Here is a 13,736-nt window from a genome sequence, read left to right on the forward strand (position 1 = left end):
ATTTCAATATTTCAATTTCTTAATTCAAACCCTTCAATATGTCTCCCCCTTTGGATTCATGAAACATAAGTAAAGTAATTAAGAGGAACAATAAAAGAACATTTTTCATTAATCAAAGCACACAATACATGGGACAAGAACTATAAATAAAGAGAAAAAAAAAACATAAAAACTGATACAAACAACAAATTGAAATTTAAATGAATTGACCTAAAAATTGATAGAACTCATAATAGAACAATTCAACAACACAAATGCAATGCTTGATTCTAAAGACCAACACACTCAGTCATCCTAAGAATTTTTTCTGGTCCAAAATGTTGTCAGCATATCATGTATGTCATGGATTTGGTCGTCGAAGTCATTGAACCTCTCATTGCAAAAGTTGTGGTGCGCATCTTGATACACATGACCATTATAAATTAATGCACAGTATTGCATAACACGTATTAATTTCCCCCTTTATCTCATACTTTAACGTACAATAGTAATAGTGATAATTGATAAGTGACACAATGATTAAGAATTTATGTGTGGGAACCTAAATTAGGTTCTAATAATATTGGTTGTTTTAAAAGATGACACTAGAATATTTTAATAATAAATTGTTAAAGCTATAAATAATTTTTTTATTATTTGAAGTTCATTTTATAAAAACCACCATCTTTTTAAACTTCCTATCTACCTTCTCTTTAGACTTCTAACTCCATTCTTCATCATTTTAAAGATCTGAAAAATGTAGAATTCCTCTTAGTGAAGATCTCTACACATATACTCGATCAGATTGAAGAACATAATAAAATCACTTTTTACCCTTTTAAGGTTGTTTTGACTTTTAAGTTGCATGTAAGGAATTACTCAATGCATGTGACTCGATTTTGCTCAAACATAATCTTTGTTGGCCTATGATCATGACGATGTCTTTAGATTCTAATTTGGTGTTTTTTTGTTAGTTAGTTCATCCTGTGAGAAATAAAGCTCTAAGGAGCAATTATGAGTTACAAGACTGGTTAACCAATGTAAGGGAAGTTAATCATAATTTTTGTGCATTTTGATTTATATTCTTTAATTTAAGTGTGTGAAAATCTGAGTTGTAAGTTGTTGAATTGATATATGTGAAATTGTTTATTGAATTGAATTGTATAATTTCATTGAGTAATGATTTGTGAATGAATTATAGAAATGAAAATTGAGTTGTGAATTTGGGTTAAAATTTGTGGAGTGGTATATTTAGGTTGTACTTAGTAAATTTTGTAAATTTCAAAATATTTATTTGTTCAAACAACTCAAGAGTACATTGCTTCACAATAACCTTTGTCTAAAACAAATTCATGTACAAATTTTTTTTCCCAATGAAAACCCAAAGCTCCTTTCTGTTATGCATCCATATCAACATCTACAACAACATTTGCTCTTGTATATCAAAAACATATACCATCATCACAATCAAACACACACATGCAAGAGTGAGCTAATAGGAACATCAAACATCATAACTAATAATACACATCAATAATAATATAAAAACTCACCCAAACCTTTCATAACAATAGTGTCACACAACACCATTCAATTTCATCCATTGTTAACCATTCACAAAGCATGTTGTTTCACACAAAAGTTCAAAACATATTTTCATAATCCCAGTGTCTAACCATATAATTAAATTTCATCAGTTGCCTCACAACCATTTACAAAACTTGTTGTCTCAAACAACAGTTCAAAACATATCATCAAATATTCAAACATATCACATCTTTAAAACATGTCATCACAACAAATAAAACAACCACTAGTGATCTCATCATCGAGAATCAGTTTGTAACTCCTGCACACAGCTTACCAATAACTTTTCCACTTCCTCTGTTCCCTGGGAGTCTTATGGGTGAAGCTCGCAAGTGCCACTTCTCACCACTCTCCTCGAGATCTTTCCCAACAAAGTTCATCTTTGGTACAACTACGCATAGTTACCCTTCTCACTGCTCCTAAAGAGTCTTACAGAAAAGACCACTCTTAGCTTCTCCCTAGGAGTCTTATAGGTGAATTGAACAATAACACACACCACTAGAGACTGACAGAGTACCCACCTTTCCTTGAGTCACCATCACACAAGCATATATTTATGCTCTCATTTAGCCTTTAATCTTGGATTCTTAATTTGTCTTTGTGCTTTAACATATTGTTTTAATTAGAATTTGTTATAATTGGGTTTATAAAGCATGAGATAAAAAATATGTTAACAATAACTTTTTTGTTGTTTAAATATGTTTTGGTTATTTTATGGTGTTTTAGTGCAATTATAGCTAAGTTAAGTTCATAGAAGTGGGAAAATAAATTGATTAAAGTTTCATGACGCCTTAAAGATAAACCAAAGAATAGAAAATTATCAAAATCATAAAAAGCAAAGCCAAGAATTGGATGGAGAAGTCAAGAAAAGCATGTAAAAGTGAAGAACTTTGGCTAACCGGGGAAGATGGAATGAGTAACAAAAATCGGACCTTGTAGTTTTTCCTATGTTTTTCCAAAACAAAGGATTTGATAATTGATAAATCTTTATGATAAAAGATAATTTGGGGAAAATATATCTTTAGATATATTATTTGATATTTTTAAATTATTATCTTATTTAATTATATCAGTAAATATCAAAAGATAATATTTTCCAAATCGTTTTGAATTTGGCTATATCTTTTTAAATCTTTTTAGATCTCCACAACAATCAAATATATCTTGAAGATATTGAATTACTTAGAAGATAATTGTAGGTGATTACATTATCAGAAAGAAGATTACAGCAACAAAAAATCCCAAAATAAAGCTCAATCCAATTTCTATATAAAAGGACTTAGGAAAGCACATTAAGGAGCTTAGGAACCTGTCGCAACCAGGGTCACGGCAGGACAGCGAAAATCATTTTAAAATACAAAGGAGTTGCCACCACAATTTATTAAGGAAAACTATAGAAAAACCTTAAAAAGAATAGTCTTTGAAACTAGGTTTGTGTTCGGAAGTCGATTATGTGTGGAGAATGTATTATCACCCCACAATGTCCATCAAAAGACGGTTGTTCCCCTTATTTAAGTGTGCAAAATTAATGTAATTTTTATTTTCCCCCACAAATCAAACAAACAAACAAATACAAAATATTAAAGAAATTATTATTGAAATTTTTAGTTAGGCCTGACAAGGATTGACCTTGCTCCTACGTATCTCCATTCGCAATGGAGAATTAGGGTTACGTAGTTCCTTAAAAAACTATTTGGAAATGATCTTTGAAAAATTTTAAATTTTTGGGAGGTGAACCTGACAAGGACTCAACTTTGCTCCTACATATTTTAATTCAAAATGGAAAATCAGGGATCACGTAGTTCTAAATGAAAAAACTATTTGAAAAAGATATGATTTTTGGAAGGTGAACTCAACAAGGATTGATCTTTCTCCTACGTATCTCCAATCAGAATGGAGAATTAGGGATCACATAGTTCTAAATGAAAAAAAATATTTAGAAAAGATGGGAAGGTTTGTAAACTTACGCATTTATAAGAGAAATTTTGTATGTTGTAAAAAAATATATAAAACGAATCGGGGATTCGACATAATAGTTAAAGTTAAGAAAAGAATGATAATCAAGAGAGTCTAGGACTCGACCTGATAATTAAAGATGCGAAAAAGAATGATTATCAAGCAAGTTCTGTACTCAACATGATAATTAAAGTTATGAAAAAGAATGACTATCAAGCGAGTCCAAGACTTGACACAATAATTAAAGTTAAGAAAAAGGATGATTATCAAGCGAGTCAAGGACTCAACATGATAATTGAAGTTATGAAAAAGAATGGTTATCAAGCGAGTCTGAGACTCAACATGATAATTAAAGTTATGAAAAAGAATGATTATCAAGTGAGTTCGGGACTCGACATGATAATTAAAGTTATGAAAATGAATGTGATGTGATCCCAATAAGGCTTATAGCTTGGGCCAACGCCTAGGCCCAATCCATGCCCACATGCATCTCAAGCCCAAAGCCCACCAAGAGGCCCAATAACAAGGAGCATTCTAAAGAAGATCCAAATGGGCTTGCCTCAAAGTGGACAAACTTCTCATGGGCTTCAATTACTCTTTTCATTGGCCAAAGAAGATATTGCATGATTGAGCATTAGAATAACCTTTTAAATTGGGCTCATTGTTTAGGTCTTGCTTTCATAAATAGTAGGCTAAATAAACTTGTTCCTTAGGTTTTAATTGGGCTAATCTAAGCCCAATAAAGAGCATTAGTCAAGACACTCTCCTTGCCTCATGAAAGGAGTGGCTTCTAGCTTGCAAAGGAGTGTCATGTCACTTGTCACACATCCAACCCATCTACGCATCCAAGGGCCAATAAAGAGACTTCTTCTCCAAGCTTGCATCTCATTTCAAATGTAATTTTATGTGCATGTGCATTAGTGGCCTTCTCTTCTATAAAAAAGATTCCTAGAGCACTTTGTAGAGTTTACTGCAATATCTCTTGCAGTATAGATTATTATAGTGCTTGCTATAAAAACTTTTAAAACCTATAAAAAAACACTCAAAAAAGATAAAACATGTTGATGACAATCAAGTCAATGCCAATTAGAATTCAATGAAAATCAACTAAGTTACATGTAACAATGAAAACATTTGAGTCAGGTCATTCGCTTGGTTTTTTACTAAAAAGATAGCAATCATGTGTATTGAAATCTTCTTGGATAACCATCTTTCCTAGACAACGGATAATTTTCTAGATGCATTTGATATGAACCCTATTTTAGATAAGTCCTTCGTACCTCATCAATTTGATTTGGTGGGTATTGTCAAATTTAAAGACGTTCCCCCGGATCACGTTCTAAAATATTTTCAAATTCATTATATGCAACTCTAGGAATTTTAGAGAGTTGTTTTTCATTTTCTTCAATTTTTGGATTATTGTGAAATATCTCAAGTTTAGATGACGTAGATGTATTTTTTCATTACAAATATTCCTCTTGAAAAAAGAATCAATTCTTCTACTATTTATCATAGTTTCTGTAATATAAATTTATCACCTCTCACCTATTTAAGAAAAGATAAAATTATGAATATCCAAAATTAAATCTCAAAACCAAGACTCAATATTTTAAGAAAATTAACATCTTCTACATAATTAGCTTCCCTTATCTTAGAGTAGATTCTTAATATTATTCTTCCCTTATACAACTCCAAAAGCTAAAATAGTTTTATGTAACAAAGGGAGTTTGATCAACAAATATAGCATGATTTTATGATCATAAAGATATGCCTAGAGTGTAAGAAAGTCACATATAAGAGAAAAACATATTGTTTCGAAAAAAGAAAAATAAAAATGAACTTACTCAAAAAAAAAAGAATTTTTTGGTCCAAAATATTCTTTAACTCCTCAATTTTGCTGTGGTGTCATTTGATTTTGAAAATGATAAGAGATTGATGATAAAAATTAAAATAGAAGAATAATAGAGAAAAAGATGAAGGCACCTAAAAAAAAGAAATCAAATAAAGAAACAAAATAAATTACAAAAAGAGAGAGAGAAAACGTAATTTTTAAATTTAAATAATTTTTTTTAAAATTAAATTACATAAACAATATAATAATATATAAATATATTTTTAAAATATATATATATAAAAAAAAAACGTCGGCTCTCCTTGTCATGTTGAAGTTCCGTCGTTGTATAATATATATATATATATATATATATATATATATATATATATATATATATATATATATATATATATTATAAATTCTGAAGTCTTCAACTGCATTGAACAGTGGATCCAATATTTTAAATATTTAAGAAGGGTTTAGTTTAATTGAAGTGAAAAAGAAGGAAAATGAAGGAAAAAATAAAGAGGGCAATGGAATGGTCGAAGGAAAATAATGTGGATCCCACAAGTTTAGTTTTTTTTTATCATATATATATATATATATATATATATATATATATATATATATATATATATATATATATATACTAGTGTAAATAAAGGCGCTATTGCACATGTGTGTATGCATCTTTTAAACTAAAATGTTATTAAGTTAATATATAAGCTAAAATTATAATATTAGTAGATGATAATATTGTAATGTTATTAAGTTAATATATAAACTAAAATTATATTTATTAAAAATAAAGTGAAGTATATCAGAACAGATGAAAAAATAACCATTGATAAATAAAGAAGAAGAAAAGAAGCATAGATAGCCGATTTTATAAAAAACTTGTAAAAGTAATCGTCAATTTTAAAAAATTTAATAAATTATTATATTTAAAGGGTAAACTTGGTATTTTGAAATGTGGACACAAAAAGAAGAATCCCCTTTATATATTGTTATATATATATATATATATATATATATATATATATATATATAAAATAACTGGAGATAAAATTTATGTTATACTTTGTAACTATTTTTGTTCTTTTTAAAAAAAAAATCTGATAATAATTATAGGAACACATAATAAATTAGATTACGAAATCTATTTATTTTTTCCAAATATATTTTTTAATAAAAAATAAAATAATATTAGTAACAATAAATAAATATTCTAATAAAATATTTTATCATAACTTTTCTTCAACTAAACAATGTTTTTTTTCCTTTATTTCTCATTTTTTTTTCATCTTTTCTTTTTCACTCATTTCTTTCCTATTGTATTTATTTATATATTTGAGACTTTCTTATAACTAAATTTAAATTATTATCTTTTCTATACATTACAAATCTTAACAATAAGTGGAAATATTCACTTTATTTCTTCAGTTATTTTTATTTATTTATTTGGAAAATATTTAACCAAATTTAAAATCTTATATGTTCTGAAATCTCAAGAATCAATGGGACCCTTGAAGTGTGGTGTGAAATATCATGAGTATACAGGTTGTCTTTACACAATAATTTATTGTTATGAACATTCTATGAATTACACACATAATTATGCTTCTAATAGAAAAGGAACATTTATAAATTAATTTACTGCAAAAACGATTTTAATTTTTTTTTCCATATTTTACCTGAAAGTCTTTATAGAGAAACTGGTCTAGACAAAAGTGTCACTAACTAAAATAGAGATTAACACATTAAAGGTAATAATTATCTACAAACAACTCAAAATTGATTTAGACTTCAAATAATTTATGTTTTAATTTTCATATTTTAAACAAGTTATTTAGTTTACGATAAATTTATTAACTCAATGAACTGAGATAGAGTCGAAACACTCTCAGCTGAGATGAGAAAAATGAAATCAAGAAGTGCTCTCTGTGGGAGAAAAGACTTAAGACTGAAAAGTTATGGGATAGTAGACTAAATATATAAGTATCAATAATCCAAATATGGAAAAGCATAAACAAATTCATTTTATAGGCTCCAAACGTGGGAGAGAAACCCCAAATACAATGACAATACACCATACCAGATATTCTTCAGGTCTTTCTTGTCGCTACAGTAATTGCCTCCTCTATAGCTTGAACAAAAGTTGCAATCTTGTATGTGAAAAACCCTACTAGCATTGGTATCAATTCTAAGTGCATATATCCAAATTCTGGAACCAGAATACTGTAATCAGGAGAAACAAGGATAAGTAGGTTCACAAACAAATACAAAATGTACATTCACCTCATTTTTAAAAGAGTAATAAGTGGAATTTGGATTCCTACTCAATTCTTTTGTGTTGTGATTTACACTGATTTTTCCCTTTTTAAAATATATTAGAAATCTTTTTAATATATGAAAAGTAGTATGTTTGAAAGCACATCAGAAGTAAAAACACACAAAAACTCAGCAGAGAAACTGGATTCAAAGAAGTTGTTCTATAAGACCTACAAACTAAAAACTTGATCAGGAATATTTGTTTACAAATTAAATTGACAACATAATAAATGAAATTACAAATCAAAGGAGGACTTACGCATTCCAGCGGTTATAGACCATGACAAGAACAACAGGAACCAGTAATCTTGGCTGCCCAATTGCTCCCCTGCAAATAACATCAAATTAGACTATGTTTGTTGATAACAAAAACAAGGTGAAAAAAAAAAACTGACCATGTCCACATTTTTTACATTAAAAATGAGTAACAAACTGTTTGAATATAATTCTGACCAAGTAGACTTAGCTTGTTGAAGAGAAACTGTGAAAGACATCTGATACGGTAATTTTATAGGGATGAACAGTACAATACAAAAATCAAGTTTATCTACTGAAGAAATTAAACTCTGAAAGTAAATCTATCATCTATAGATTACTTGACAAGAGCCTTTGCACCATCAGTTTTTAGTGAGTCCACGCTACTTCCCAGCATGCGAATGTACACCAAAGAACCAAGAAAACCAGCTCCAAAACTGAATACATGAAAGAAAATTATTAAACAAATGAATAAACATTTACATTTTTTTTTTCTGATGTTAACTAATATTATCATTTAACTAATACATTCCCATTCAATTCCTCATTCTGTTTTCAAGTGCAGGGAATACAATTTATTTCCTTCCATAACGTTTTTATGAAAAAAAATTGTGTTTCTCTATCCCACCTAAATTCTCAAGATACATTAATATATGCTTCTTAAGTTCAAAAAGGAGAAATGTTATAAATATGAAGTGAATTAACTAATAAATGTTTAAATCCTCATTAGATAAAATAACTTAGAACAACACCATATCCCATGTGTCAATAAGTTTTTAGTTTATATAATCGTTTTAGTATGGTTATGGTGGTTTTATATTAATCTGATTTTTAGCTCTCAATTGCACCATATTGGCTAGCATCTACAAAAGATAGGATAGATTGAGGAAGGCCCTGAATTCAGAATAACTAAATCAACAGGAGCATGAAGAATGCAAGTACCTAGCTGCAATCTCAGGAGTGTAAGAAACATATGCTGAAACCAGACCAACACCACCAATACCCAAGGTAAGGAATTGCAACTTCTCCTTTAACTGAAAAACCAAAAATATGTTTAGGAACAAAATTAACAAAAACTTGATATTTGGTGAAGGCCACAACAATAGAGGGTACTATTCATATGACCTCTAACAAAAAGGAAAAAAGTTAACCATACAATAATGCTTAATACCTTATCATACTGCTCCTGAGCTTTAGCAGCCAATACTTTAGGATCTTCCCGAGACTGCTTTATTTCGCGGAACATGACATCCTATAGCAGTGTGGCTACTTTAAATCAGACCTTTGATAGTAAAATTCAAGTTCTAAACATACTAAAGGTACATAGGTTGTCAAGATTTGTTGAGACAACAGTATATCATTGGTTGAGTTCAATGTCTTACCGCAGCAAATATTGATTTCTCCAAGGTTATATAAGTTAGAAATATATGCAGTTAGCAAGTGCAATGCTAGATCTTAATGGTAAAGAGTTAAGATGAAATAGAAAAACATTACTTACACTTCCCCCAGTTGCAGCCTTGGTAGCTCTATTCCATTTTTCTTGTTCACGGCGTGTTGGTGCTGATCTATATTTTACCCTGTTAATTCCAGTCTCCTGACCATCATTTCAGTTAAAGTTAAATGAAATGAATCATGTGGAGAAACAATACAAGGTATTATGTACCCTATTTGCCCCAAAAAATAACCCAATAGATAAAGAATATAACAATACTGAAGATATGCTTCAAGTCATTAATCCACAATGATTTAATAATCAGGTGAAAACAAAGAGAGAAGATAAATCTCTTACATTAATCTCTGCCTCAACTTGCTTGTGTACATTATGATTTAAAGGAGCTGCTAGTTCTTTGCTCAAATCAATTTCCAAACTACAGTTCATAATTAAAATAACATTATAGATAAATAATAAACAAAATAGAGAGAATAATGCAACCGAATTTGCAGACTTTAATTTAAATATTGTAGAAAGGGACCTGTCCAGGCTCATGACTCTATTTAAGCTTAGAAACCCTGAAGGCTCTTCCTGTTGTCAAAAAATTTATTGATGTCAGAACCAAGTCATAGAAACAAACAAATTTAAATAATCTTGGATCATTCACCAACATTTCTTGAGTTACCACCACCAGAAACTAAGGCCTTCTCCCACTAGGTGGGATCAGCTACCTACATGAACAAAATGACACTATTGTATTCATCAAAAGCCAAGTCTGAATTATTTCCTTGTTTCCCCAAAAAAGGAGGGCATTTTAGAAACCTAATATTTGTTGTATCATTATAATTTCTGTGCAAAAAATCAGAGTAAACTACAAGAAAGAAATGATATACAAGTTAGTCGTTTTCCAAACTCTTCTACCACATCCAGAGTTGTGAATGATATAAATTATACAACATCTGATAAGTATATCTACTGTGAGTAAATCTACACATTCGCATAAGCACAGAAACAAAGCGGATCTGTTTTAGGAAACAAAGGGGCCTGTAATGTTATTGATTACACACGAAAATATCTTCACACAAACTCAAAAGAATCAAAATTAGGAAATTGATTGAGATACTACTACCATCTGTTTCTCTAGTTTACTTATTTCAAACACACATAAAGGCCAAAGGCCAAAACAAAAAGCAATCACCACAACCACAAGGACATACATCAAAATTTAAAAAACAGACATCAGAATTTAAAAAACAGACATCAATCCAAGTTTCCAACAAAAACAGACATCAGAATTTAAAAAACCACCCAACCCAGATGGACATTGGGTGAGTGAGAGAACAAAGTGAGTCAAAGTTCAGACCTTTGCAGGAGGGGGTGGAGCCTGAGGATCTTGAATCAACTTTTTGAAGCGACCCACAAACTCTTTGTTCCACATATAGTCATCAGAGGCCAAAGGGTCTTCATCATCGCCACCCCAGTACTTGCGGAGCTTGGTGGTGGTGGGAGGACCACCGTACTCCCCAGGAGCCATCCCAGTGGACCATTTCACGGCCTTCTTCTTGGGAAGGATAACTTTGGTCTGCTTTGGGTCTGTCAAGGGTGCGGAGCTTGGAGACTCTGGAGAAGTGGGTGTGGCTGCACAGCGCACACAAAGGTGGTTCACAAGTGCCATTTTTTTGTGTTATAGCAATGCAATCCTACGAGGACAGAGCAATGAAGGGGGCGAAAGATACGAAGAAGTGATGTCGTCAATTGTGTGTCTCTCATGTTTACACATCCGAATTAGTTGCCAAAACAATGCTTGCAAAATATCTATATCATTTTTTTAATTTTTGAAATGTAATAGAATTATCAATTTAAGAATATTACTCTTCTTTTTATATTTTTTAAGTTAATAAAATAGTGGTAAACGTGTCTTCCCAAGTGAATAATAATAATAATAATAAATAGTGTTTTGATATAATATTTACGGAAAATATTATCCAAAATTGATAATTAAAAAAATAGAGAATGTGTTAGCTAAAGGTGAACATTTACTCCTTCCCATTTCTAATAAAATAATATTATCGTAGTTTTAAATGGAGAAAGATATTCTCTTGCTTGCTTTTATATTTTGGATAATTGTATAGGAAATGAAAAGTTAAATGAAAAACAAATGGTGAGAATAAGAATTTAATAAAGGTTAAATTCATGGTCCCTTTCATGCACGTATAATAAATTCTCAACTTTTAATCGTGTAGTTGATTTTTAATTTAGTTCTTAAAATTTATTAAATGGATGTTAAAATTGCATTTATTATTTATTAACTTATTTTTTGTACATTGTTTATGATGATGATCTTACGTGGATAGTAAAATCCATACATGTCATCGTTTTCCTTCAAGTGGCAGTTTTTATGTCATAAATATCTAATCAATATATAAATATCACAAAAAAGGATAGATTTGGTATTTATGAAGTAAAAGAGTAAACTTAAAATCTTCCTTTCTATATATGATAAAGCCGTAATAACTTAAATTTCATAAAATACTTTACTAACTAATAAGTATACTGACTTTAAATTGACCTTATAAGTCTACAATAAAACCAATTTAGAGAAAAAAAAGTACCACTAAAAAAAATCGAGAAACTAAAAACAAAACTAATAACGGTCTCCCAACTTTCTAAGAATTTTGGGTCAACATAATTTCTTCACCAAATATCATAACACTTCATAACTTCTAGTTAAATTTCTTCATATTTTCTTTTATCACACAATTTAATATTATGAATATACATAAATTCACATGCTCATGGTCCTATTACAAATGGTTTATGGTTTAGCATATTTACAATTTTCACCAAAAAGCGTAAAACACTGTGCATAACAGAACTGCATATAACTACAGAATTCAACAGATTCTCTTTCTATTGAAAATTTATTTTCAACAAACCACTAAAATCAGCCCCTGGAATCCCCAACTTTCCGACCAAAAAATCTAACACAAATTAAGAAAGAAAAAGCACAATCAAAGAGACTAATAAAAATAAAAACAAATAAAAGACAATAAATGAACCGAGGTTGGAGTTCAATCAAAAGCATTTATACGATGTAAGCAAGTGAACGTGGAATTACACGAACAACAAAGGCACAGTGAACATGTTCTATTCTGTTACAGGTTGGAATTTGAAAACAGAACACGATATCTATCTACGATTGATTACGATTACGCGAATTCATGAATCGGAGCGAATCCATTGGCCGTTTAGCCACTCCTGGTGAACCCTAATTGCGGAGGAGGGGTACGCGATCTCCTCATGAGTGGTGGAGAAATAAACGTAGTAGTGGTGATCGTCGACCTTGCCGGAGACCTGGCCGACCCACCAGCCGTCGTTGTCAAAGGCGTCGACGCGCTGGCAGCGGGCGAAGGAGGTGGCGGCGGCGAGGGGCGGAGGCTTGGGGCGGAGCTCATTGGGGAAGAGGGTCTCGGTGAGGGGCTGGGACCCGTCTTCCTCCAGCAGCGTGTCGTAGCGTACGACGTAGAGGCCGTTGTCGAGGCGCGAAACGACGGTGGCGAGGTAGTAAGAGCCGATGAAGCCCTCCTCGTTGCTGCACACCTCCACCTTGTCGCCGTGGCGGAAATTCACCTTCTTCCGCGGTGGTCGCATTGAAGAAGAAAAGGGTTCTTGAAGGTGCTGGAGAAGTTGAACACGGTTGTGAGGCAACAGAGAAAGTGTTGTTTGTTTCTGCTGATGGGTATTACGTTTATCTCTCTTTTTATATTGTTCTTCATTAATATAAGTATCTCATTATATATACATAAAGATTAAGATATAAAAGATTTAATTCTCAAAATCAGTGTATAAATATTTAATAATACTTATTTTTTATTATTTCATTACTTGATAACATAAATATTCGTCAACGTAAATTTATTTATTTAGTTTTCAACGTTTTATTTCATTAGTGTTTTTTTATATTTTGATTAAGTCTTGTAGATTTTTTTTTTAGAATTTTAAAGAATATAATGAGTCTTCGGTAATTTTATATATATATATATATATATATATATATATTTATATATTTATATATAATATTATTATAAAATTAATGTATGATAAAATTATTGATTATTGTGTAAAGACATAAAATTAGTAAAAAATTAGTGACTTTTAAAAAATGACATTAGATTATTTTATTATTTAAAATGTTAGACTATAAATAAAATTTCTATTAATTAAATTTTATTTTATAAAAATTACTATCAACATACAACTCACTCGTATAAATTAATATTCATACAACTCATTAGAGATGGCAAATAAACCCGTCCCCGTGGGTATTGTCCGAACCCGTTCCCGTTTTGACGGGGAATCCCC

At 30.5% G+C, this 13,736-nt stretch overlaps 2 protein-coding genes across 2 annotated transcripts; both read right to left on the bottom strand.

Moving 5' to 3' along the window:
- Positions 1-7,280: 7,280 nt before the first annotated feature.
- On the bottom strand, positions 7,281-11,160 carry LOC114168632 (protein CONSERVED ONLY IN THE GREEN LINEAGE 160, chloroplastic). Its single transcript, XM_028053520.1, has 9 exons — positions 10,738-11,160; positions 9,916-9,965; positions 9,732-9,810; positions 9,441-9,536; positions 9,114-9,194; positions 8,885-8,976; positions 8,284-8,379; positions 7,947-8,015; positions 7,281-7,594 (listed from the first exon to the last, which is right to left on the bottom strand). The coding sequence occupies exons 1-9, from the start codon at positions 11,047-11,049 to the stop codon at positions 7,462-7,464; spliced, it is 1,008 nt and encodes a 335-aa protein (XP_027909321.1). The 5' UTR covers positions 11,050-11,160; the 3' UTR covers positions 7,281-7,461.
- A 1,278-nt stretch (positions 11,161-12,438) lies between these two features.
- Positions 12,439-13,135, bottom strand: LOC114170097 (DUF724 domain-containing protein 3-like). The gene has a single exon (XM_028055582.1). The coding sequence runs from the start codon at positions 13,023-13,025 to the stop codon at positions 12,594-12,596; it is 432 nt and encodes a 143-aa protein (XP_027911383.1). The 5' UTR covers positions 13,026-13,135; the 3' UTR covers positions 12,439-12,593.
- Between the last annotated feature and the right edge of the window lie 601 nt (positions 13,136-13,736).

The sequence above is a fragment of the Vigna unguiculata genome, chromosome 11, assembly GCF_004118075.2.
Source record: "Vigna unguiculata cultivar IT97K-499-35 chromosome 11, ASM411807v1, whole genome shotgun sequence".
Lineage (NCBI taxonomy): Eukaryota > Viridiplantae > Streptophyta > Magnoliopsida > Fabales > Fabaceae > Vigna > Vigna unguiculata.